The following is a 20,336-nucleotide window of genomic DNA, read 5'->3' as shown; positions in this document are numbered from 1 at the left end:
TTTTTTCCCCCCTAAAATAGAGATGAGTCTCTTGGTAGTCAGTGGACACTGATGAAGCGTGGGTTGCAAGTATTAGAGAACGTATGTATTTGTTGCAAAAAACCTATGTTAATAAAAGCAAAACTTCAAAGTTGCAAATGTAATCGGCAAAAGGAATAGAATGGTAAAGTGATTAACTTATGCAGTTTCTTATGCTTGTTAAAATACTTAACCTCTGTAAGCTAGTTAGATTATACTTTCAGCTTCATGAGCTAATAACAAGGGAGTAGGAAAGCTCTCTTGTTTTTCCACTGTATCTTGGGACTTCATCTAGTATTGGAGCTGCACACCACTGCACTAACAAAGACCTGGATTTTTCCTTTAAGTGCATGACACAATATAATGAGGGGATGTTAAAAGCTGAAAAGAATCTTAGGAGACCACACAGCCTAAGACTTTTTTTTTTGAAACTGGGAATGATTTCTTCCAAAGAAATCTTATGCAGAAACTCAATATTCAAAGCAGACAGAAGTAGATCTAATCTAGTTTAAGAGAGGAATGTGAACCCCTGCTCATTTGGGAAGAAATTTTCTCTAGGAAGTCTCCAAAAGCAGCTCCACAAGATCCCAACAGAGTAGTTATAAAACTATGGATCTAGTCCAACTCTTTCTCATCTTACACACAGGGAAACTGAGGAAGCCAAGGCCTCCAAAGGTTAAGTTTCTTGCCCAAAGTAACAGCAATTAATGACGTTTAGGAGTAACTGCACGGTTAATATTAAAACTAGCAATGGTGGATGATTTCCAAAGGACTGAATTCTTGGAAAATCTATGTCAACACAAGAATTCTTCTTGATCAGCAAGTATTTTCCTATACTGCCCTGTTGATTGTCTACGCATATCTACATTCAAAGACATCAACTACTTTTTCCAAATTGATGTCAAACAAATGCCTTCAGATCCTTGTACTCCACTTAATCAACTAGAGCCACATCTTTCTGAACACACCGTTTCAAGAATCAGAAATTAACTAACAGCTCTTCTGATTCGTGAATTCTTTATTAGAATTCAACTGTCCTAGTATGAAAACATTTTCAACCCAGGGAACTGAGGAAAATACTGGTGAGAAATCAAGCATCAAATATACTACATCATGTCCTTCCATGTCTCCGTGCATCCAAAGAGCCCCCCCTTCTAGTGAACCTTCTTTCTTACCTGAGAATTTGGCTGGAATGCAGCATGGGGTGTTGAGTGTTTCTGTAAATTTTCTAGCATTAGAGCCTGGTATAGAGAAGGGCAAAAGTCAGAAACCAGGAGGAAAAAAACCCTCCCCCAATCTCTTCATCAAAGGCAATGACTAACCGTACACACTTAAACTGTACTCCTCTTCCAGGGACCTAAAAGCCCTTTACTAATTCCGTCCTCATTCGTCTTCAGAAGACCCTTAAAGGTAGCCATGGTTACTGCTCCCAAATGTACAGATGTAAAATGCAGGCATATTGGGAAAATGTGGCTATGCAATAAAATCAGTGACAGTGACAGAACCAGTACTACAATCCCTATTATCTTCTGCACTTCTGAGTAGTGTCCCTTCTAAATCTGGCCCTTCACTTCAAATATTCAAACCAGGTTCAAATACATGAAACCAACATGGTTTTGGCCTGACTGAATTCCTTGGTCAGTTACCCAGGACTAGATCTACTTGAGTGAACTTGTATCGTTTCCAAAAGAGTGGCACCTAGATTTACCAAATTTATAAAAATTTCAGAGGAGGCTACAGAACAAAATGACCACAGACTCTATAAACTGTGTCCTGATCCAATCCCTCCACACACGGAACTGTCAGCTTCAATGTAAGCAACGGTTTGCCAACTTAACCCTTGAGCCAACCCAGCCCGAATCTGTTACTCTTCACGTATCCTAACTTACCCTAATTAAAACCAAGAAATCCACACCTTCCCTCCGCTTACACCAAACCTATACACACCAATCCATCCATCTACCTCTTGACAATCCCACCCTAATCTACTCAAACCGATTCAAAACCCCAACACATACCAGCCCGCCTCACCTCTCTCATCAATAATCACCAAACTCTTATCCACCCGAATTGCTTCTGGACGCCCTATAAATTATACAGCCCTCCCTAACCAAGTCCCTTCAGATCAAGGTTTCTCTTCATCTCACCTCCTAATCTAATCAAGCAGACATTTTTGCCCTACCCCAATTCTATTCTTTGCGATACCGATACCAACCCCTCATCCCCTCTGCCCAACTAAACACCTAACTCCGACCTAGCCCATCTCGCCCCCCTCAGGCCAGCAACGCCGGTGGTTGTAGTGGGATTTAACTCCTTCTGCAGCGCATGCGCCGAAACCACAGACACAAACAAGGAGGGGGTGGGGGAGGAGGAAGGAGCTTAAGACACTCCGGGAGAGTAGCGCGCACCCTCCCATTTTGGGATCGCGCCGCTACCGTTAAGGCGGGAACCAGCGCTATCTCCACTCCAGCGCGAGCCTCCCCAACCACCGTGCGCGCGGATCCGGAGGCTGGCGCTGGCGGCCTGAGCGAGCTCGCGCCGAGCTCGGACACTGCGCCTGCGCCGCGGCAGAGACTCGGCTCTACCGGGTCAGCTCCCCTCCGACACCCCGGCAACGCCGTCTACTCACCCCTTTGAGCCGCTTGACCAGGGCACTCTTCTGCCCGCTCTTGGCTAGGCCTCGCTGCTCCAGTGCGGCCTTCAGGTCGGTCACCCGCAGCGCCTGAAGAGGCTTCCCGTCCAGAGTCACCTCCTCCAGCTCCGCCATCTTGCGTGAGGTACTCGGGTCCGTCCCGACGGCTTCGGGCATCTTCGGTAATTTCCGCCAACGCCCTTCGAACGTACCGAGTTGGCCCCGCCCACTTCCATAGTCAACCCCTCGATTACCACTCAGAACTCCCCGGGCTCCTCCGGAAATTCTCGGGTGTTTCCGTCTCCACATCGGCACCAATTGGTTCTTTCCATCCTCCTAGTCGCTCCCCCTCCCTCATCCTGCTTTCAGAGCTCGGTTCTCTTCGTCTTACCGAGGCTTTGAATCGAATCTGTTCGGAAGCTCTCGACTCTGGCATAACCATAATCGGAATTATTCGGCTATCTCCGGACCTAAGGCTGAGACGCTGTGGCGCTTGGGTGTTTGGGGCTGGTCCGGGACCGGAAGTGCGTGGGCTTCCCGGCTGGCCCTCCTTAGGGTTTTTAGGAAACCTGGAAGCGGCGGCGATAGTTGAAGTCTAAACACTCTTGTGACGGTCTCCGGGTGCCCTGTGAGAGGAAAGGGGAGGTAAGCGGGGTAGAAGTACCTCCCTGGGCCGGGTCAGACTCGGTGTTTACGGGCTGCCCTTAGTAGGGCAAGACTCCCGCTCCCCTACGGAAACAGCTGCCGCCTCCCATCCTCCGAATCCCCGCCACTCCCATCTAAGGCTACGTTGCTCTTTGGGACCACGGAATGCCAGGCTCCGTGGCCTCCAAAGTGGCAAGCGGCAGCACCGTGTCTTTCGACCCAGCCTGTGAACTAATTCGTGATAATTGAACTTGAGCTTGCCGTGGAAGCCATGTCGCAAGACTCGGGAAAAGTTAGCCCTTTCTTCGAGTAAGAGAATAAAATTCCTTTAGGAGGAATTGCTTCTTGTAGGGCCACTGTGAAAAGGCAACCTCGGCTGGACCGTTTTGGTACAGAACTGATGTTAATTGCTTCGGGGTTCCTTTGTCACTACAAACACTCCAACTTAGAGCAGAAGAAACACAAACAGTAAAATAGGTCGTAAACAAGTAGTTTGTTTTCCTTGTTAGAGATTCAAACTGTGGGATTTGAAAACTATTCAAGTTGGCTGACCTTCCAGTTGCATTAGTGATGCGAATCAATGGCAAGTCATCAATAGGTATTATATTAAACATGAAGGAAAATTGTTCAGACATGAATTGTCACACAGCTACAACAGTATAACAGTTGTTAGATCCCTAAGCCAACAAACCAATTAGACTGTTTTTTCAGTACTGAATAAACACTTGGCTTCTTCTGTTTTTCTTACTTTGTTATCTTATTTTGGACAAGGCGCCTTCACTAACTCTGCTCTTTAATTTTTCCTGGTGCTTTACAGGAAATATAAGAAAATAATGGAGTTATGAAGTTCTTGGCATATTTCAGAGGCTACATGCACATTGCGGAGAAGGCTCTTTCGTCATATATGATGTTTTCCCTTTCTTTTTTTTCCTTCTGTTGATAGCTCTGGAATGATTAGCATCTAGGCCCTGACCAGCTGCTTGGTAAATTAAAAAATGTGTACCTTTTTTTCATTTTAGGGAAGATGTGTTGGACCAATATTAATCGTTGGTTTTTTTTCTTTACTGAATCTGGAACATAGAATTAGGTGGTAAAGAATGAACAAGGAATACTTTGGTTATTTTTGGATTGTTTATAAGAATGATGGAGGGAGGCAGTGGTTGGGAAGGGTAATGGGTTTGAAAACGAGAGAGGAAGGTTGGCAAATAATGAAATTAGGTTATTCTTGAGTACCTTGTCTAAGTTGGATAATAACCTAAATAAAGGACCCTGTTGTTTTTCTGTAAACCAAATTGGTGAAAAGTAATTTTCTTTGTAGACGTTGATGGAGTGTGATAAGATTCTGTGTTGTTGGGAAGCTGTATTTTGGTTGCTCTATCCAGAGAGTATATAACAGTGCTCTTATGTTTCAGGATGCCACTGGGATCATCTTCCTCTTCGATGCCGCTACCCTTCCCTTCTCCCTTACCCTCGGTACCAGACAATATTTCTAACTCTTCCCCTCCCCCAATGTCTTACATCACTTCCCAGGAGATGAAGTGTATTCTTCATTGGTTTGCCAGCTGGTCAGGTCCTCAGCGTGAACGTTTCCTACAGGACCTGGTAGCTAAGGCAGTACCGGGAAAATTGCAGCCACTGCTGGAAAGTCTGGAGCAGCTTAGCGTGTCTGGAGCAAACCGACCACCTTGTATCTTTGAGTGCCAGCTACGTCTTTGGGATCAGTGGTTTCGAGGTTGGGCTGAGCAGGAGCGCAATGAATTTGTCAGGCAGCTGGAGATCAGTGAGCCAGACTTCGTGGCAAAGTTTTACCAAGCAGTGGCTGCTACCGCTGGTAAAGACTGATAGGCATTAAAATCAAAGAAGATAACCAGAGCTAATGGAGCCGAGGCCACAACTTTACCATGAGAACTTCAAATGTATCACTTAAAGGCCTGGGGATGGTGTCCCGATCAGCTGACTGAACTTGCTGACCAATACAAGCCTGGTGATTTCAACAGCCGATCAACTGGATTCCTAGTGTAAATGTTTTCCATCTAAGCAAATCCAGATCAGCAATCTGTCTCCTAGCTTACTTCCTTCCAAGAGATGTCAAACCCTCAAGAATTTAAAGGCTTCTTTTACAACTATAACCGAAAGGAATCTACACATTATAACTCAAGCCTACTGCCGGCCCATAGGGGTATAAAATAGAGCCCTTCTACTCCAGAAGCAAGAGAGAAGGACAATAAAAGGTCATGTTCTTATAATTTAGCTGGATTCAGATGGCTGCTTTCACCACTGTTACCAAATTCTGGCATAATTATGTGATATCCCAACTACTAGCTTTCCTAGTGATGATTTAGTAAACTTATGGAAAAATCAGGAGGTGGAGATAATTAGCTACTCCTTCCTCCACACTGATGTTGGTATGAATCCAAGTAGCAATGATTTTTTTCTAAAGTATATATGACATCCTTGGAGCTGGTAGCAGATGTTCCTATTCTATAAGTTTGCTTTACAACAATATGAAAACAAGTGACATTCTTTACAGGTTGAAGGGTTTATTTTTTGTATCAAAATAAAGAACAGATTTTCAGAACCGTAAGTCTTTACCTTTTTTTCATTGCAAGGCTAGTGTAATGTTGATATACACAGAAGGAGGCATTCTGAGAAAAGTAGAACTTAAGTATAGACAATAGATCGACTTTCCATCCAGTTTCTCCTAAGAAATCATCTCTGCCCTAACCTGTGTCATGCTCTGGGTAACATCACACCTCACTCATTCCTCCAACTGGGCCCCCTGTTGCGCCTTGGGGCTCTAGTGAATGGTAAGGGGCAGAAGGTCCCACCTGAAGAGTAGCTCGTTTCTGATAGGCCATGGTTCCCAGTGCAACCACCAGGATAAGCGACATTAGGCAGAGTCCCATGGACAGACCGAGGTGGGTCATGGAAGGATTATGGTCTGAGGTAACTAGAAACCTAGGGATGTAGGGGTAATATTTGGCCTGGAATAATGCCTAGGCCTAGGAGGTGAAGTGCCCTACCTTTATTTTAACACCTAGAACTCATTCTTCATCCAAACAGTAAGCTGAACGGGAAATCAATAAGGGGATATAGAACCTGAAAGGAAGAAGACCAAGATCCAAGACTGCCAGCAACTTAAATTGTTGGAAGGAGGAAATGGCTTAGGGGAAGAGTTAAGACTATAGTGTTCAGGCAAGTTGCCTGGGTAGTGCTTAAGAAAAGAAAGGGGGAATTCCCTGGCCATCCAATGGTTAGGATTCTGCGCTTCCACTACAGGGGGCCCAGGTTAGATCCACGGTCAGGGAACTAAGATCTCGCAGGCTGCATGGTGTGGCCAAAAAAGAAAAAAAAATTCATTAAAAAGAAAAGAAGGGGACTAGGAGCCCTATGTCCTAGAGATAGGTGAACTCTATTACTGCTGGGGAGAGAGGTGTCCCATGGTGATAGGCACCATGTTAGGGATCCTTGTTTTCTGAAATATTAACTGTATAGGACAGTGTATGTATGAATGAGTGCTTAATATAGTTTCAAATATCTGGATTCCAGGAATTTGAAAGAAAACTCCTTGGAATGTTATCTTACTTGCTGTGTTCTATGGTAAAGGTGGCTCCTCCATAATATACTTCTAGAGGTTTCTTCCAGAGAGTCAGGGTCAGGGCCCTGTGCAGCATACCAGCTGAAGGCCCTTGGCAGCCAGGGGATTTCCACATATGCACAGTGAAGACCAGACTGGTGGTAATCAAGAGACTGTGGAAATAGCGCCAAATGGACGTTTGGATCTCTTAATGGAAGTATAGTCCCTGGAAGAGTATATCTCATGAAACAGGTGCAGGCTTGGGACTGGGATGAACGGAAGGTCTTTAGAGGAGGGTTATCAAGTAAAGGACTTGAACATTCTCCTTGGCCCACTGTATAAACCCTTAGCCTGAACCATTGATTTACCCACCAGTGCTCACCAGAGCCTTGTAGGACTGCTTCAGTTAGCTCTTCGCCCTCTTCCTTCCCCAGGGAGTGGCCTGGGGGGGCCCAGCTAAATAATAGGTCAGGTTGAAAGACTTATAGCTGGGTAAGTAATATTGATAGCATCGGTACCTTCATTTGTGTAACAGAGCCAACCCCAGGGACAGAAGAGATGGCCATTGTTCCCAGGTATCTACAAAGAAATATGTAGCAGGGTATAGTTATAGCCTCAGTCACCTGCTCAAGCCCTCCTTCTAAGGAAAATGTACATTCTAAATCAGATTCATGGACTCAGTAGGGTACTTAGTAAAAAATAAATGAACATCAATAAAGAAGCTACAGGGATATATCGTACAGCACAAGGTATAGAGCCCATATTTTATAATAACTTTAAATGGAGTATAATCTATAAAAATATTGAATCACTATGTTGTACATCTGAAACTAATATAATATTGTAAATCAACCATACTCCAATAATAATAAAAAATTTAATGAACATCAAAGCACATTGGATGGTACTACCATAAGAGCACTTCCAAACTTTTTGCCAGTGTGCTACAGCTATTCCACTTCTGATACCCACCTGAATAGCCTTTCCTGGAAGGCATGGGACCCAGGGTGATCCTTCCACCTGCACCTTGTACACTCCCCTCTCCGTGCACTGATGTAAGTAGCAGTGGCCAGGGGGTTTGCTTCCTTGAGGTGTGGGATCTGAGAGGGATGCCTGATCTTGTCCCCAGGAAGCATCTGTGAAGTGAGGTTGGCAAGGAAGCAACAACTATGGGGATGGTAGATCTCCCCATGGGGATTCTCCGCCGCAGGTGGGAATCCATTTTCCTTCCTCCAGCATTCACTCTGAAGGGCAGGGCAGAAGGTAGAATACTGTTTGTCCAGATGCCTTAGAAGGAGACTCCTCTCCAGCCCCACTCGGTTTCATTCCCCATTCTCTAGTCTACCCACCCCATTGGCCAAGAGCTGATACCTGCATCAGCCTTCCAGCATGAGGTCTGAGGAGCAGCTTCCCTTGTCCAGGTGCAGGTAGTGGCAGCCCAGTCTGCTGTGTGTAGGGGACGGTAGAGTGACACTAGAATCACTGACAGCTGTGCAGCCCCTCAGCACACGCACTTGCCAGTACAGAAGAAGTCTGAGGTGCCATTTCCACAGGTGGTCACCAGGCCAAATTCCAGGCCAGACCCTGCTTGAGAGATAGAAGAGCCCTCAGAAGAAATGAAGCCCCCAGACCCGTCAGGGCCAGCCATGCTCACAGCTTCAATTACACTTTAGCAGCAGATAATCCCTTCCAACCTCTCTCACTCCCCCCAAGCTGACTCGGGTCATGAGTGCCCTCTGCAATTCTCCCTTATTTCTGACCCCAGCCCCACAACAGCTCCTCTGCTGTGCTGTGGTTGACCTGGTACCAGCCTGAGTCTTTGAAGGCAGCGAGAGTGATTGGGTCAAGCCGAGTGTGCTGGGCGCCATCGTAGGTAGCAGTCATTATACAGTTCTGGAGTAGTCAGGCCTCCCAGTGTGAAGACAAAGGGCCCCTTGGGAGGAGATAGCTGGTGCCACCTGACCGTTCCCTCTTCCTTCCATCACCCCAAAGTGTTCTCATCCTCACCTCTTCTTCCAAGGGAGTGCCCAGTGAAACCCCTAGCAGTCCCAAGTGTTGGGCCAGGCTGTGCTGAGAAGCAGCTGTCCCCACTCATCTCGCCTTGTCACTTGTTGACTTGTAGAACAGTTCTCGCTGAGTATAGAAAGGGAAGAAGGCATCTGAGGAGAGGGAGACCTCAGAAGGGTCAGGAAGAGTTGAAAGGAAGGAGTTGGTGAGAGAACAGTGGTTCTCTCTGGTTGATGTTGTGAGGAGACATTGTCCTCATTCCTCTCATTTACCTCTGGGTCCTGAAGGGCAATCCCTCCATTTCTCGAAGAGCTGTCCAGAGAAACCCAGGGCATGGAGCAGTTCATGGAGTGTGGCCTGAGGACAAATGACTGCAGAGTGAAGGGGACCGCAGTAGGACGGACTGCACTCTCTCGCCCCTCTGCACAATCAGCTCTTCTTAGAGCTGGAGGTACCTTCTATTGCACCCTGAGGAGGTCCTTCCACTTCATGGGAAGCTGAGTGACCTGTGCTCGCTCCCTCCCCAACCTGTTTGCTTCTTCCTATTCATCATGCAGCAGTCACCATGACCATGTCACTGTGGCTGAGGCTGGGGCTGGTGAGATGGGCACAGAAGACAATCGTACCAGCAAGGGGCCTGTCTTCTGAGTCCAGCTGGCAGCAGGCAGCACAGGTTACGATAGAGGGCTGTGGATGGGCCAGGACAAGGTGAGGGCGGAAAGGAGGGGACTGGGGTAACGCAGAAGTCTTCCTGAAAATGGAGGCCCAGGAAACTTGGCAGGGGTGGTACCAAGGGATGGCTTGGAGGTTTTTCAGCCCCCAACCAAACTTCATCAGCATGCCCCAAGTTACCCCAAATAAGCACAATTTTTTTTGGGGGGGCTGTGCCACGCGACTTGTGGAATTTTATTTATTTTTAAATCTTCTATTTATTTAACTTTATTTTTGGCTGCGTTGGGTCTTCGTTGCTGTGCAAGCTTTCTCTAGTTGCAGTGAGCGGGGGCTACTCTTCGTCCCAGCGCGCGGGCTTCTCATTGCGGTGGCTTCTCTTGCTGCAGAGCACGGGCTCTAGGCACGCGGGCTTCAGTAGTTGTGGCTCATGGGCTCAGTAGTTGTGGCTCGTGGGCTCTAGAGAGCAGGTTCAGTAGTTGTGGCACACGGGCTGAGTTGCTCTGCGGCACGTGGGATCTTCCCGGACCAGGGATCAAACCTGTGTCCCCTGCGTTGGCAGGTGGTTTCTTAACCACTGCGCCACCAGGGAAGTCCAATTTAATAAAAACTGCTTGTATGCTCCCTACCCTTTCCCATGACATTTAAGATTGAGAAGCAGAGCCGGGCAAAGGAATTTGATTTGAACCTCACCTCTTGGTGGCACTTGGAAGTGTGGGCAACCCACACATACAGGAGAAAATCAGTGTTTTGGACCCCAGACCCACCTGGCTGGATTAGCTGTGAGGGTTCCTGCTCTGGCCACAAGGCATAACCACGGAGATGGGCATCAGGGATGTGACAGCGAGTGAAATGTCACATCTGGCTTAGTGGACGGTTAGAATAGGGAGTCTTCTCCCCTGCTCTCCTCCAGTCTCTGATTTAATAAATTGTCAGGGGGAGAGGGGGCTCAGGGATCTGCACTGTTAAGAAGCACCTTAAGTAATTCTGATGCTGGTGGTCTTGTAGAGATCTAGGCAAGCTAGAGATCTTCAGATCCCCAAATCTGCTAAGTCATTCTCACCTTGGCCCCCAAGCAACTCTGTCCTTGGTATCCTGGTTTCAGGAGGCTGCACCTGGCAAGAATGAATACCTGTAGGTGAGCTGGAGACATTTCTGGGTATCCCTGAAGAGGTGTTGTATACACTCTCAATGACATGAACTCACCTGTGGTAGTTTGGGGTGTCTGGGTCTCCTCAGACAGCATGGCAGTACTGTGCAGGGTCTCGACGCAGAAGCAGGGGTCCTTGCCTTGGAGGGGCTTAACAAGACGATAGATCAGTTTCACCTCAACATCCTAGACGTCAGTTTCTTTTCTGTGTGGCCTTGCTGCACTAGCCCTCTCTGCCCCTCAGTCCTCCGGAGCCCTCTGCTCTCCCACTCACCTGCTAGGACACCCTGGAGCCGCTGAGCAGCCTCTCGCCCTGCCGCCAGGGCTTGGGATCCCCCTCTTACCCTGCCTCCCTCAGGACCCCAAGCTCCCTCTGATATAGGATCTCCCATATGGCAGGTTTGGATTCGGAGAGGTTGAGGATCCTGGAGCCAGGGAGGGTGAGGGAGGAAGAACGGAAATTTGGGGGAAGTCGGGAGAAACAGGGCCTGAGAAAGCTCAAACGTGTGTCTTGTCATGTAGACACCTCCCCAGGGGGAGCAGCTGCAGCAGCAACGTCTTGCAAACATGTTTCCATAGGCTGCCCTGGATCCAGCCTTCTACTCCCTTTTTCCCCGCCTTACTTATTTCTGGCTTTCCTCTTTTGACCATCTCTTTCCAAAGCTCCTCCACCATGCTTGCATTATTTTGTCAATATTTGAGTGTTGTTGAGTAAATCTATAGCTCCTGCCAAGAGGTCCGATGTGAACTACTACAAGGGCCAAAGCTGCAGCCCCCCACCTCTCCTCCCTGGGGTGCCAGAAGTAGAGAGCTGGAGGGGGGCAGTATTCATTCCTGAGGCCTCAACTGACCTTTCCAAAGAGAAGCCTGCCTCATCCATGAAGGAACTCTCCTATCCCTCTTCCGTCTCAGCCTGATTCTTCTGCCATTCTGAGTGGACAACCTTGGAACCTTCTCAGAACTAAAAACCTGGGGTTAACATAATGGTGTGTGTGTGTGTGGGGGGGCATTCTTTGCTTCACAGATGCCTGCCTATCTCATTGGAGGTGGACAAACAAGGCTTTTGCACTCCACTAGCCCCCATGTCATAACTGGGTGAACTCCAAACTGCAAGGCTTTTAGGCATCTCTTCCACCTGTGTAGGGCACTTAGGCGCTCACCATTTAAACACGTGTGGGTTGGCTACCACCTCCTGTGAGAGGCCCTTGTGTTAGCACATTCTGTGAGGCTTTGCAGAAGCTGCTTATTGGCACGTCAGGAGGAGAAGTAAACTCTGAAAATTGGCATTAATAGATGTTCAAAGATGTTCTGACCGAGCTCTTAGCACACCCTTTGCTTTCTCTGCTCATGCTGTGCTTTCGCATCCTCTTTCCCCTGCCTGGATACCCTCCTTCCCCGCCTGTCTGGCTAATTCCTACCTTCCCTGTAATTACTCTGGGAAGCCTTTCTTAACACCTCCTGCCCAAATTCCACACTGGCCAGAGGCGGGAGGGGCCTCTCCCCTGCCTCCTAGCTTGTCATCCTCTGCTGTAACTGTAGCTCCGAGGCTCCCCCTCCACATCCCACAGTCCCTCAAGCCTGTTTCCCACCCATCTTGGTATCCACGGCACTCAGCACAGCCCAGAGGGTCTACTCACCAGTTTGTGGGTGAAGGAACAGAGCTTAACCCCATGATTTAGCTTTTGAAGATGCCGGTCAGGGGTGAAGTGACATAAGGGAACAGAGCTCGTTAGTGATGGACAAGGACTAGAGTTTAGAGGACTGCTGACTTCCAGGGGGCGGGGGCGTTGGGAGGGCTGGGTTTTATGCTTTTACACACTAGGGCTGTGGCTGGAGCTACCCCTTGCAAGGGAGGCCCCCAAACTCTGGAGCCAAACCAACTCTGCTACTTTGTATCAGTGTAACTTGGGCCCAATGCCTCAGGGTTCCCACTTGCAAAAGGGGGGTGACTGTACTTCACTTGATAGGGCTGTTATGAGAAAGTGAAGATTTGTAAAGTGCCAAGAACAGTGTCTAGACCATGGTAAATACTAAGTCAAGAGGATGTATTCCAGAGACACTTTCAACTCAGTGAGGAATTATTCTGCTCTAACCAACATGTGTTAGAGGACATACTAAGAGGACTTTTATTCTTTTTCTAAGACAAACCCAGTCTTTTTCTCCAAGTGTCAGAGTCTTTTTTTTTTTTTTTTTTTTCCTGGCTGGGCCGGCCCAGTCTGGGGAAAACCCTCCCGGTCAGGGCTTGCCCAAGGGATTGGAGGTCTGTGAGGCTCTCTTGAGGTTTTCTGGGCCCCATCCTCCACCTCTCTTAATGCTTCGCTGCCCTCTTGTGGCCTTACTGGGATAGGTCGTGCCCCTGCCGGGGTAGGGGTTCATCCTAACTTCACACCAGCTTGCAGAACTTCAGACCTTCTAGCAGAAGCAGCACTAGAAACACCTCGTGTTCCTTTGGCTGGAATACCTCTTTCCTGCCTTTGCCAGGCAAATCCTTCCTCATCTTTCGAGATACAGCTGAGAGGTTTATCTGCCTGTTGAGACTTTTCTTTACTCCCCCCAGGCAGAGTTTGCATATCCTCTGATCTCCGAGAGCATTTCTTTCACATCTTTGAAGTAGCACTTATTACATTCTCCTGACATTTTTTTAAAATAAATTGACTTATTTGAGTTTTGGTTGTGTTGGGTCTTCGTTTCTGCGAGCGGGCTTTCTCTAGTTGAGGCGAGTGGGGGCTACTCTTCCTTGCGGTGCGTGGGCTTCTCATTGCTGTGGCTTCTCTTGTTGCAGAGCACAGGCTCTAGGCACGCAGACTGCAGTAGTTGCTGCACGTGGGCTCAGTAGTTGTGGCTCACAGGCTCTAGAGCGCAGGCTCAGTAGTTGTGGCGCATGGGCTTAGTTGCTCTGCGGCATGTGGGATCTTCCTGGACCAGGACTCGAACCCGTGTCCCCTGCATTGGGAGGTGGATTCTTAACCACTGCGCCACCAGGGAAGTCCCTGACATTTATTTTTGTGCTTGTTTCCCTACCAGACCATGGGCAGGGGCTGAGTCTGATTCATCTCTGCCTCTCAGAAGAAATATGAAGTAGGTACAGAGGGATAATGGAGGTGAGAAGATGGAGAAGGGTGCAATGAGGCAAGGAGAGGGGGAGGATAACAATGATGGTATCGAGCCCAGACATTGTTCCAAGCACTTTAGACTCAGGTAATTCTTTTGACAACCTTATGTGGTAGGTGTTATTATTACCCCATTTTTACAAGCGAGGCAACGTGGGCAGGCAGTATATGTGGGATTTGAGCCCACGTCGATAGGCTCCTGGGCACAGGCTTTAACCCACCATGCAATAGTGCTTTTCAAGTGCCCAGTGTGGAGGAGAAATAAAGTGCTGAGAGGAACAGGATGAGAAAGATGAGGATGAAGAGTGAGAATGGGGTAAGGAGAGGATGAAGGTGTTAAGAGACGCTGGGGTTTGAGAGGATGAGGATGGAGATGAGAAAGAGGATGTGGAGGTAGGAAACTAGGGATTAGGGAAGAGGATGTTAATGGGGGGTGGAGTGAATGAGAGGATGTGGGATGTGGGACGGGGGTTGTGGAAAGAGGATGGGGCTGAGCAAGGCAGTCGTCCAAGTGATGTCATCATCCTTATGGATACTCCATCCAGCGTGGCCACTTCTCAGTTCCTTCACCCTCTCATCTCTTACATGCTTCTCATCCACCTTAGCAGGCCACCCCCAGGGTCAGACCCAGGCCTTATCATCACCAGAAACTGCAGTAACTATGAAATAACTGAATCAAACATCCCACTCTCTGATATGATCTCCTTTCCTTATGGTTTGTTTGCTCAAGCCGGCTCACTGCTGCTGTTCTACAAGCTCATTGAAGAACCACTGGCCCTTCCTGTCTCTTCACCTCTCCTTATCCGCCCTAAGTTCCAGGTTCACCACGAAATCCCTCCCCTTCCCTGTCTGTCCCGTCCATCCTGCCTCCCTGGGTGAGCCCCACGCCCAGATGAACCCAACATCTGTCTTGTCCATACTAGCTCCCGAGAAGCTAAGGACCACTGAAGGAAGTCCCTCCAGAGGACAGACTGTTGTCGCCTAAAATTGTCATCTTAGACTTCGACTGGCCGCTTCCAAGCCAGAAATCTCAGCTCCCGATTCCACTCTCAGAAGCTGGGATTTTACACCTTTAAGCCTTTCTCAGAGCTTCCTGCTCAGTCACTTGCAGTCACCTCTTCTTTAATGGTAAAAATAGAAGCCATGAGACGGGAACAACCTCAGCGGGCTACAGACCTGTTTGTATCTGCGCCTGCTGCATCTCTTCTCTTTCACCTTAGGAGAGAGGAAATGTCTTCTTCCTTTGGAAGGTGTTTCCTCCCTTTGATGCTCTGCATCCCCTTGAGTGAGATCTGGCCTCAGCCCCTCTCTGACCTCACCTCTCCCCCTCAGTCTAGTCTGCCCTCAACCCCAGCCTCTGTCAATGGCCGGGAAGGACCTGCTTGGGGCCTAGGCAGAGCTGCTGTCTCTGTTGGGAAGCCCCACTTTCTGCCAGACTGACTCCTACTCACCTTTGAGACATCTGCTTACATGTTACTTCCTCAAAGAGCCTTTCCTGACCCTCACATTTAAATCAGGTTCCCTTATTAATATCTGTCACAGTCACTCTTTACTTCTGCCCCGTAGCACTGCCTGCAATTTAGAATGATCTATTTATTTGTGGTGGTATGTTTGTCTGTCCCCCTCATGAATTTATAAGCCCCGCAAGGGCAGGGACTGTCCTCCTTGCTTATCCTGTAGCTCCTATAACAAGCAAGGTGCCTGGAGCAGGGGTTATTAAGTATTTTTATAGCAAATGAATGAATAAATGAGTGTGATGAGAAGGCAGGATGGAGGTGAGGGAGGAGGGAGGGTGAGGACGGAAGATGGAATCGAGAAGCGTAGATGGAGAGTGAGGGGAAAGGATGGTGCTGAGGGCAGTGTGCAAAGGTGAGGCTGGGGATGAAGGGGAGGAGGTGAGAGAGGACCAGGAAGAAGGGGTCCTCACCCTGAGTCTGGCTAAGGCTTCCAGACCCTGAGTGGGCTGCCCTGGAGCTCTGTCTCTTGGCCATGCTGCTTGCAAGGTTTGAAGGCAGGGCTGGTGGGCGGGGCTAGACTTTATCTTGGGGCGCAGCCCTAACCTCAGATGGTGACAGAGCTGGCGCCAGCAGGGGTTTTGCAAACCGTCCCGATTGCAGCAGGGCCAGCAGTCTCACTCAGGACGGCGGATGGGGCCTGGGCTTATCTCCCGAGTGCAGTCCTAACCTCAGACGGTGACAAAGCGGGAGCTACAGGCGTTTTGCAAACCGTCCCGATTGCAGCAGGGTTGGATGGTCTGGGCAGGGGTGACAGTGCAAGGTGTGGGGAGCAATAGGGTTTTGGACAGTTTGGGGCTTTGGAGTGAAGCTTGGCTTGTGGGGTGGGGGGATCCATGCTACGTATGGCTTGCCTCTACCTAGCTCAGATCCATGTTTCTAAAAGAGAAGGGGAGGTTACAGCGCTGCAGCGGGGGTGTCTCCCTAGTCGGAAGCCTTCCTTCTCCCAAGTCCTAGGACGCTTCTGCTGCTCCCTGAAGTCAGAATTGATGGCCAGGGGCAGCCATTTTCCTCTGAAAACACCCATCATTTCCCCATGGGGTAGTCTCAGGGGACTTCTGATGGGCCTTCTCAATGAGCTGCTCATGGAAGCTTTTCTGGGGCCAAGCCAGATCTGCTTATAGCAGCAGCTGATAGAGGCAGCCTGGAGTCCCGTGCAGGTCCGACCCTTCCCACTGCGGTGCAGCCCCGCTGAGTCCTGAGAGGAAAGGTCTGCCTGCTGGGGGTGATAGGAAGCGACTGGCCTGGAGGAGGTGCACAGGCCCTCGGCCAGCCTTGGCTATTGTTGCCTCAGCATCTCCTGTACAGCCCCCTCCATCCCATAGTCCCCTCATGGCTTGGGGCAGGGTAGGGAGTGGAGGTGAAGAGGCCCCTTTCCACCCTCACAGCCCCAACCGGGATCTTGCAACACTGGGATGGGGGCCCTGGGGGCCCAGGCATGTGGCAACCCGTGGGGGTGGGGTGGGGAGGTGCGCACCGAGTAGGGGGAGCGACTTTCACAAGGCCAAGCTGCCAGCGTGGACTGACCTTGGCGGGCTCACCTTGGACAGCTTCCTCCCTCTTGGCGGTATCTCCAACATCCTACCTTCTCCTCTTCTGCTTTCCTGGGGCCTGAGATCCTGTCAGCTCAGGACTCTCATGCTAGTCCCCTGTTTTGCCCAGGAAGGAAAAGTGGGCCCGAGCTGTGGATCGTAAAGCCAAGGGAACGCACGTGTGTGCTGTTTGGACCTTGATTTGCTGGTTTTCCAAAGTTCTCGTGACCCCACCTTGGGCCTCGAACCTTCCCCAGGCAGGGGTGAGGCTGCCCGCCCTTCCTGTGGGTGCCTTCTTTCTGCAACCTCCGGACCCCGTGGACCCTGTGGACCCTGTGGCATCTCCGCCCGGCGTGGCATGGGGATCCTGCTCCTTAGGGACAGTCCTCCTCCCGGCAGAGGGAATGAAGACGGTCCTGGAGGGAGGGAGGCGGTGTTCTTGCGTACCCTTCCTCCTGCTTTCCATTTCTCCAGCCTCACCCGGTTTCCTTTATTTTTTTGGACCAGGACACCTCGGGGCCTTGGCATTTGCTCACCCCTCTGCTCTCCTTTCCCCCAGTTTGGCACATCTGCCTCCTCCTGGACATTTTTAAGGTTTCGACTTCAATGTCATCTCCTCCGAGAAGCCTTCCTTGACCACCCCAGCTAAAACAACCTCTCTGGGCTTCCCTGGTGGCACAGTGGTTAAGAATCCACCTACCAGTGCAGGGGACATGGGTTTGAGCCCTGGTCCGGGAGGATCCCACATGCCACGGAACAAGTAAGCCTGTGCGCCACAGCTACTGAAGCCCGCGTACCACAACTACGAAGCCCGCGTGCCTAGAGCCCGTGCTCCGCAACAAGAAAGCCACCGCAATGAGAAGCCCGTGCACCGCAAGGAAGAGTAGCCCCCACTCGCCGCAACCAGAGAAAGCCCGTGTGTAGCAGTGAAGACACAACGCAGCCAAAAATAAACAAATATAACAAAACAAAGCAAACAAAAAGCCACCTCCCTTTCTGCTGGTTTAGTAGGTTTCCCCAAGAGGCATATTCAGAGTGGGTAATTCATGAATGTATAGAGGTGTGAATGGTCAGGCTTAAGGGAGAGCTGCAGAAGTGGTAAGCTCCAGCAGTAGCAGAGAGCCATCACCACCCCCAGGCCGTGAGGGCAGCTGCAGAGACTACCTGTCCTGTCCCTAGGAGTTGGGGGCTAAGCACCTGACTTCCTTCTCCTGCCACCCACAATCTCCTGCCCTGCCTGAACACGACAGGTGGAGGGGTCCTTCAGCCGAGAGTTTGGTCACCACAGTGTTCTCAGCACCTTGCAAGGGCTTGACACAGGAAAGATGCTCAGCAAATACTTGTTGAATAAGTTACCTTGGCCCAAACCAGTTGAGGTCAGGTTAAAACCTCAGGGTTAAAAGTGTGACTTCCGGCTACCTGTCATTTCCCTGGGATATGATCTGCCACAGAGGATCGAGGTGTGCCTGCCGCTCGGCGTCAGGCAGGGACCAGGTGTTCTCTTCTCTCAGCTGGGGCTGTGGATCTTCTCCAGACCTGGTGCCAGACACCTGCCCTGAGGAGCCCCTGGGTGCTGTGGGCTGGGAGGAGACACGATTCAGAACTGTGGGAGAGAAGCTTGGGGCTGATGCTGAAGCAACCCAGGTCCCATCACCCAGAACCTTGAAAATAAGTCCAGGGGCAGTGGTCTTGAGCTGCGAGGAGGAAATCCGGAGGTTGAGTCACTTACCGTGCTCTGTACAAACCCCCTTTATGCAACGCATTCCCCTGGGCTGAAAGGAAGGTGTGGGATTCTCCCAGGCATCCACAGAGACAGGTGCCTCTTTCTTCCCAACTCAGGTAGAATAAACCATCTAGTGAGGTTCAGATCTGTCTGCCCAGACCAGACCTGGGGCAGGGGTATCTAGAGCACAGATGTAGGGGAGATGGTGCCTGAGAGACACAGGGGCAAAGGCAGGAAAGAGACTGAGTCCTGGGTGAGGCAGGCATGGTACCCCCGGATGTCCCCAATGTGGGAAGGCTCTGACACTGGGGAGGTGGAGGTGCGGGGAGAGAGAGCGGACCGGGAGGATCCAGACCCAGTCTCTCTCCCTCTCAGAAGGTTATTCCTTGGTGTCTAACACTCTTTCTCAGCAGTGGCCTATAAGTCATTGGTGGCCTAGGAGAGACTCTAACCAGCCCATCTTGTGTCTCGTGTCCCTGACTCTGGCCCCACACTGTTCCATATGCCTCCGAGGGGAGGGTGTGAGGGCGAAGTAGAGACAGGTGTGCGTGTGGAGACAGCAAAGCTCACCTGGGTGAGCTTCCGGAGAACGTCTCTTATTCCCTCGGCTCTCAACTGCTTTATCTATTAAATGTGGCCTATACTATCTTGTTGTCTGAGGGCAAAGCCTACCAGATGATCTCTTGAGGTCTCTTCCAGCCCCTCTTGAGATCTGCGATTTTACAGAGCTAATTTTGGTTCTGCCTCTAACCCATTGCAAGACTCTGGGTAAGTCCCTTCCCTGTCTGAGACCTCAGTTTCCTCACCTGCAAAATGAGAAGTTTAGATGAGATCTCTGAGGTCCTTTCAGTTCTAGCAAAAGGGAGTGATAACAAGTATTTGTGCTCACCGTAGGCCAGGCCTTGTTTATCTATGAACGTACAGCATTACTACTGCTCCCATTTTGCAGATGAGGAAACTGAGGCACAGAGAGAAGTAACTGGCACGAGGTCACACAGCTAGAAAGTAACAGAGGGAAATTCAAACTGAGGCTGTCAAGCACTGCCCTCTTATGGCTCCCAGGCTAGAGTTCTATGAAAAAAACTGTTTTCCACATGGGGTTTCACTGCACAGGTGCGTTGTCATCCTCCTCATTACCGATTTTCTCGTATACGAACAGGTCTCAAGGCCTTTCCCAACGAATTTGTCCCCCAAGCACTCAGATTCTTTAGGGAACCGAAGGCCCAGGGAACGAGGGACAAGGGTGGGAGCGAGTGGGTTGGAGGCATGGGGGTCTGTCAGTCTGGCAGACTGAAGTTTGGGAACTGTGGAGAAGGGATTGAGTCCCGGATCAAGAGCTAAGGGACCATAAATACATCAGAGCCATCTGGAATTTTCCCTTGATCTCCTGGGGCAGGAACTCCCAGACCTATACCTCAAGGTGAGATAGAACAGGGCTGGGGTCAGCAGGCCCAGGCAGGAGGGACTGGAGGTGCTGGGATCTCCCTGTGAGCCACAGAGCTCTGCTAGGGGAGTGTCCAGAGGCTGCTCCAGGTCCTGTGGGGTGGGCTGGGTGGAGGGAGAGAAGAGCAGAGGGAGAGATACGGGGCCTGGCTGTGCGGTGCACTGTGGGAGAGCTGCGGGTAGCTTGTCTGCTGAATTTCCCGAATGTTTATTTGGGCCTGGAATCAAGAGGTATGCAGGCCTAGCCTCGTGCATTCCCTACCTTTGGAGTCCCCCATCTCTCTCTCACTCACACACACACACACACACACACACA

General features: G+C 50.0%; 3 protein-coding genes across 11 annotated transcripts in view; 1 reads left to right on the top strand and 2 right to left on the bottom strand.

Annotated features, from left to right (window-relative positions):
* The window catches only part of ACIN1 (apoptotic chromatin condensation inducer 1), a 33,354-nt gene extending 30,380 nt beyond the window's left edge, over nt 1–2,974 (bottom strand). For all 6 annotated transcript variants that reach the window (XM_033851342.1, XM_073800653.1, XM_073800652.1 and 3 more), the window contains exons 1-2: nt 2,648–2,974; nt 1,194–1,259 (exon numbers count right to left, since the gene is read on the bottom strand). In XM_033851342.1, the coding sequence (XP_033707233.1) occupies nt 1,194–1,259; nt 2,648–2,959 (378 nt within the window). In that variant the 5' untranslated portion in view covers nt 2,960–2,974. The remainder of the gene's footprint in view (nt 1–1,193; nt 1,260–2,647) is intronic.
* On the top strand, nt 2,695–5,873 carry C2H14orf119 (chromosome 2 C14orf119 homolog). Of its 4 annotated transcripts, none has more exons than XM_019948558.3 (2): nt 2,695–2,832; nt 4,708–5,873. In XM_019948558.3, the coding sequence occupies exon 2, from the start codon at nt 4,709–4,711 to the stop codon at nt 5,135–5,137; it is 429 nt and encodes a 142-aa protein (XP_019804117.1). In that variant the 5' UTR covers nt 2,695–2,832; nt 4,708; the 3' UTR covers nt 5,138–5,873. The 4 variants fall into 4 exon arrangements, with proteins under 4 accessions (XP_019804117.1, XP_004313397.1, XP_019804115.1 ...); XM_004313349.4 differs by lacking the exon at nt 2,695–2,832 and adding an exon at nt 3,127–3,295; XM_019948556.3 differs by lacking the exon at nt 2,695–2,832 and adding an exon at nt 3,127–3,295 and having other exon boundaries at nt 4,113–5,873.
* Nucleotides 5,874–6,042: 169 nt separating this feature from the next.
* On the bottom strand, nt 6,043–11,373 carry CIROP (ciliated left-right organizer metallopeptidase). The gene is given in 18 exon segments (XM_033849785.1): nt 6,043–6,253; nt 6,881–7,079; nt 7,255–7,346; nt 7,348–7,451; nt 7,845–7,948; nt 7,951–8,116; nt 8,222–8,318; nt 8,387–8,456; nt 8,633–8,938; nt 8,941–9,009; nt 9,152–9,236; nt 9,444–9,566; nt 10,242–10,409; nt 10,612–10,663; nt 10,755–10,848; nt 10,973–11,125; nt 11,128–11,202; nt 11,205–11,373. Coding segments are annotated over 18 exon segments (2,337 nt in total).
* Between the last annotated feature and the right edge of the window lie 8,963 nt (nt 11,374–20,336).

This window comes from Tursiops truncatus, chromosome 2 (assembly GCF_011762595.2).
Source record: "Tursiops truncatus isolate mTurTru1 chromosome 2, mTurTru1.mat.Y, whole genome shotgun sequence".
NCBI classification, from domain to species: domain Eukaryota; kingdom Metazoa; phylum Chordata; class Mammalia; order Artiodactyla; family Delphinidae; genus Tursiops; species Tursiops truncatus.
The sequence above is the reverse complement of the archived record's forward strand: the minus strand, read 5'-3'. Positions and strand labels throughout refer to the sequence as shown.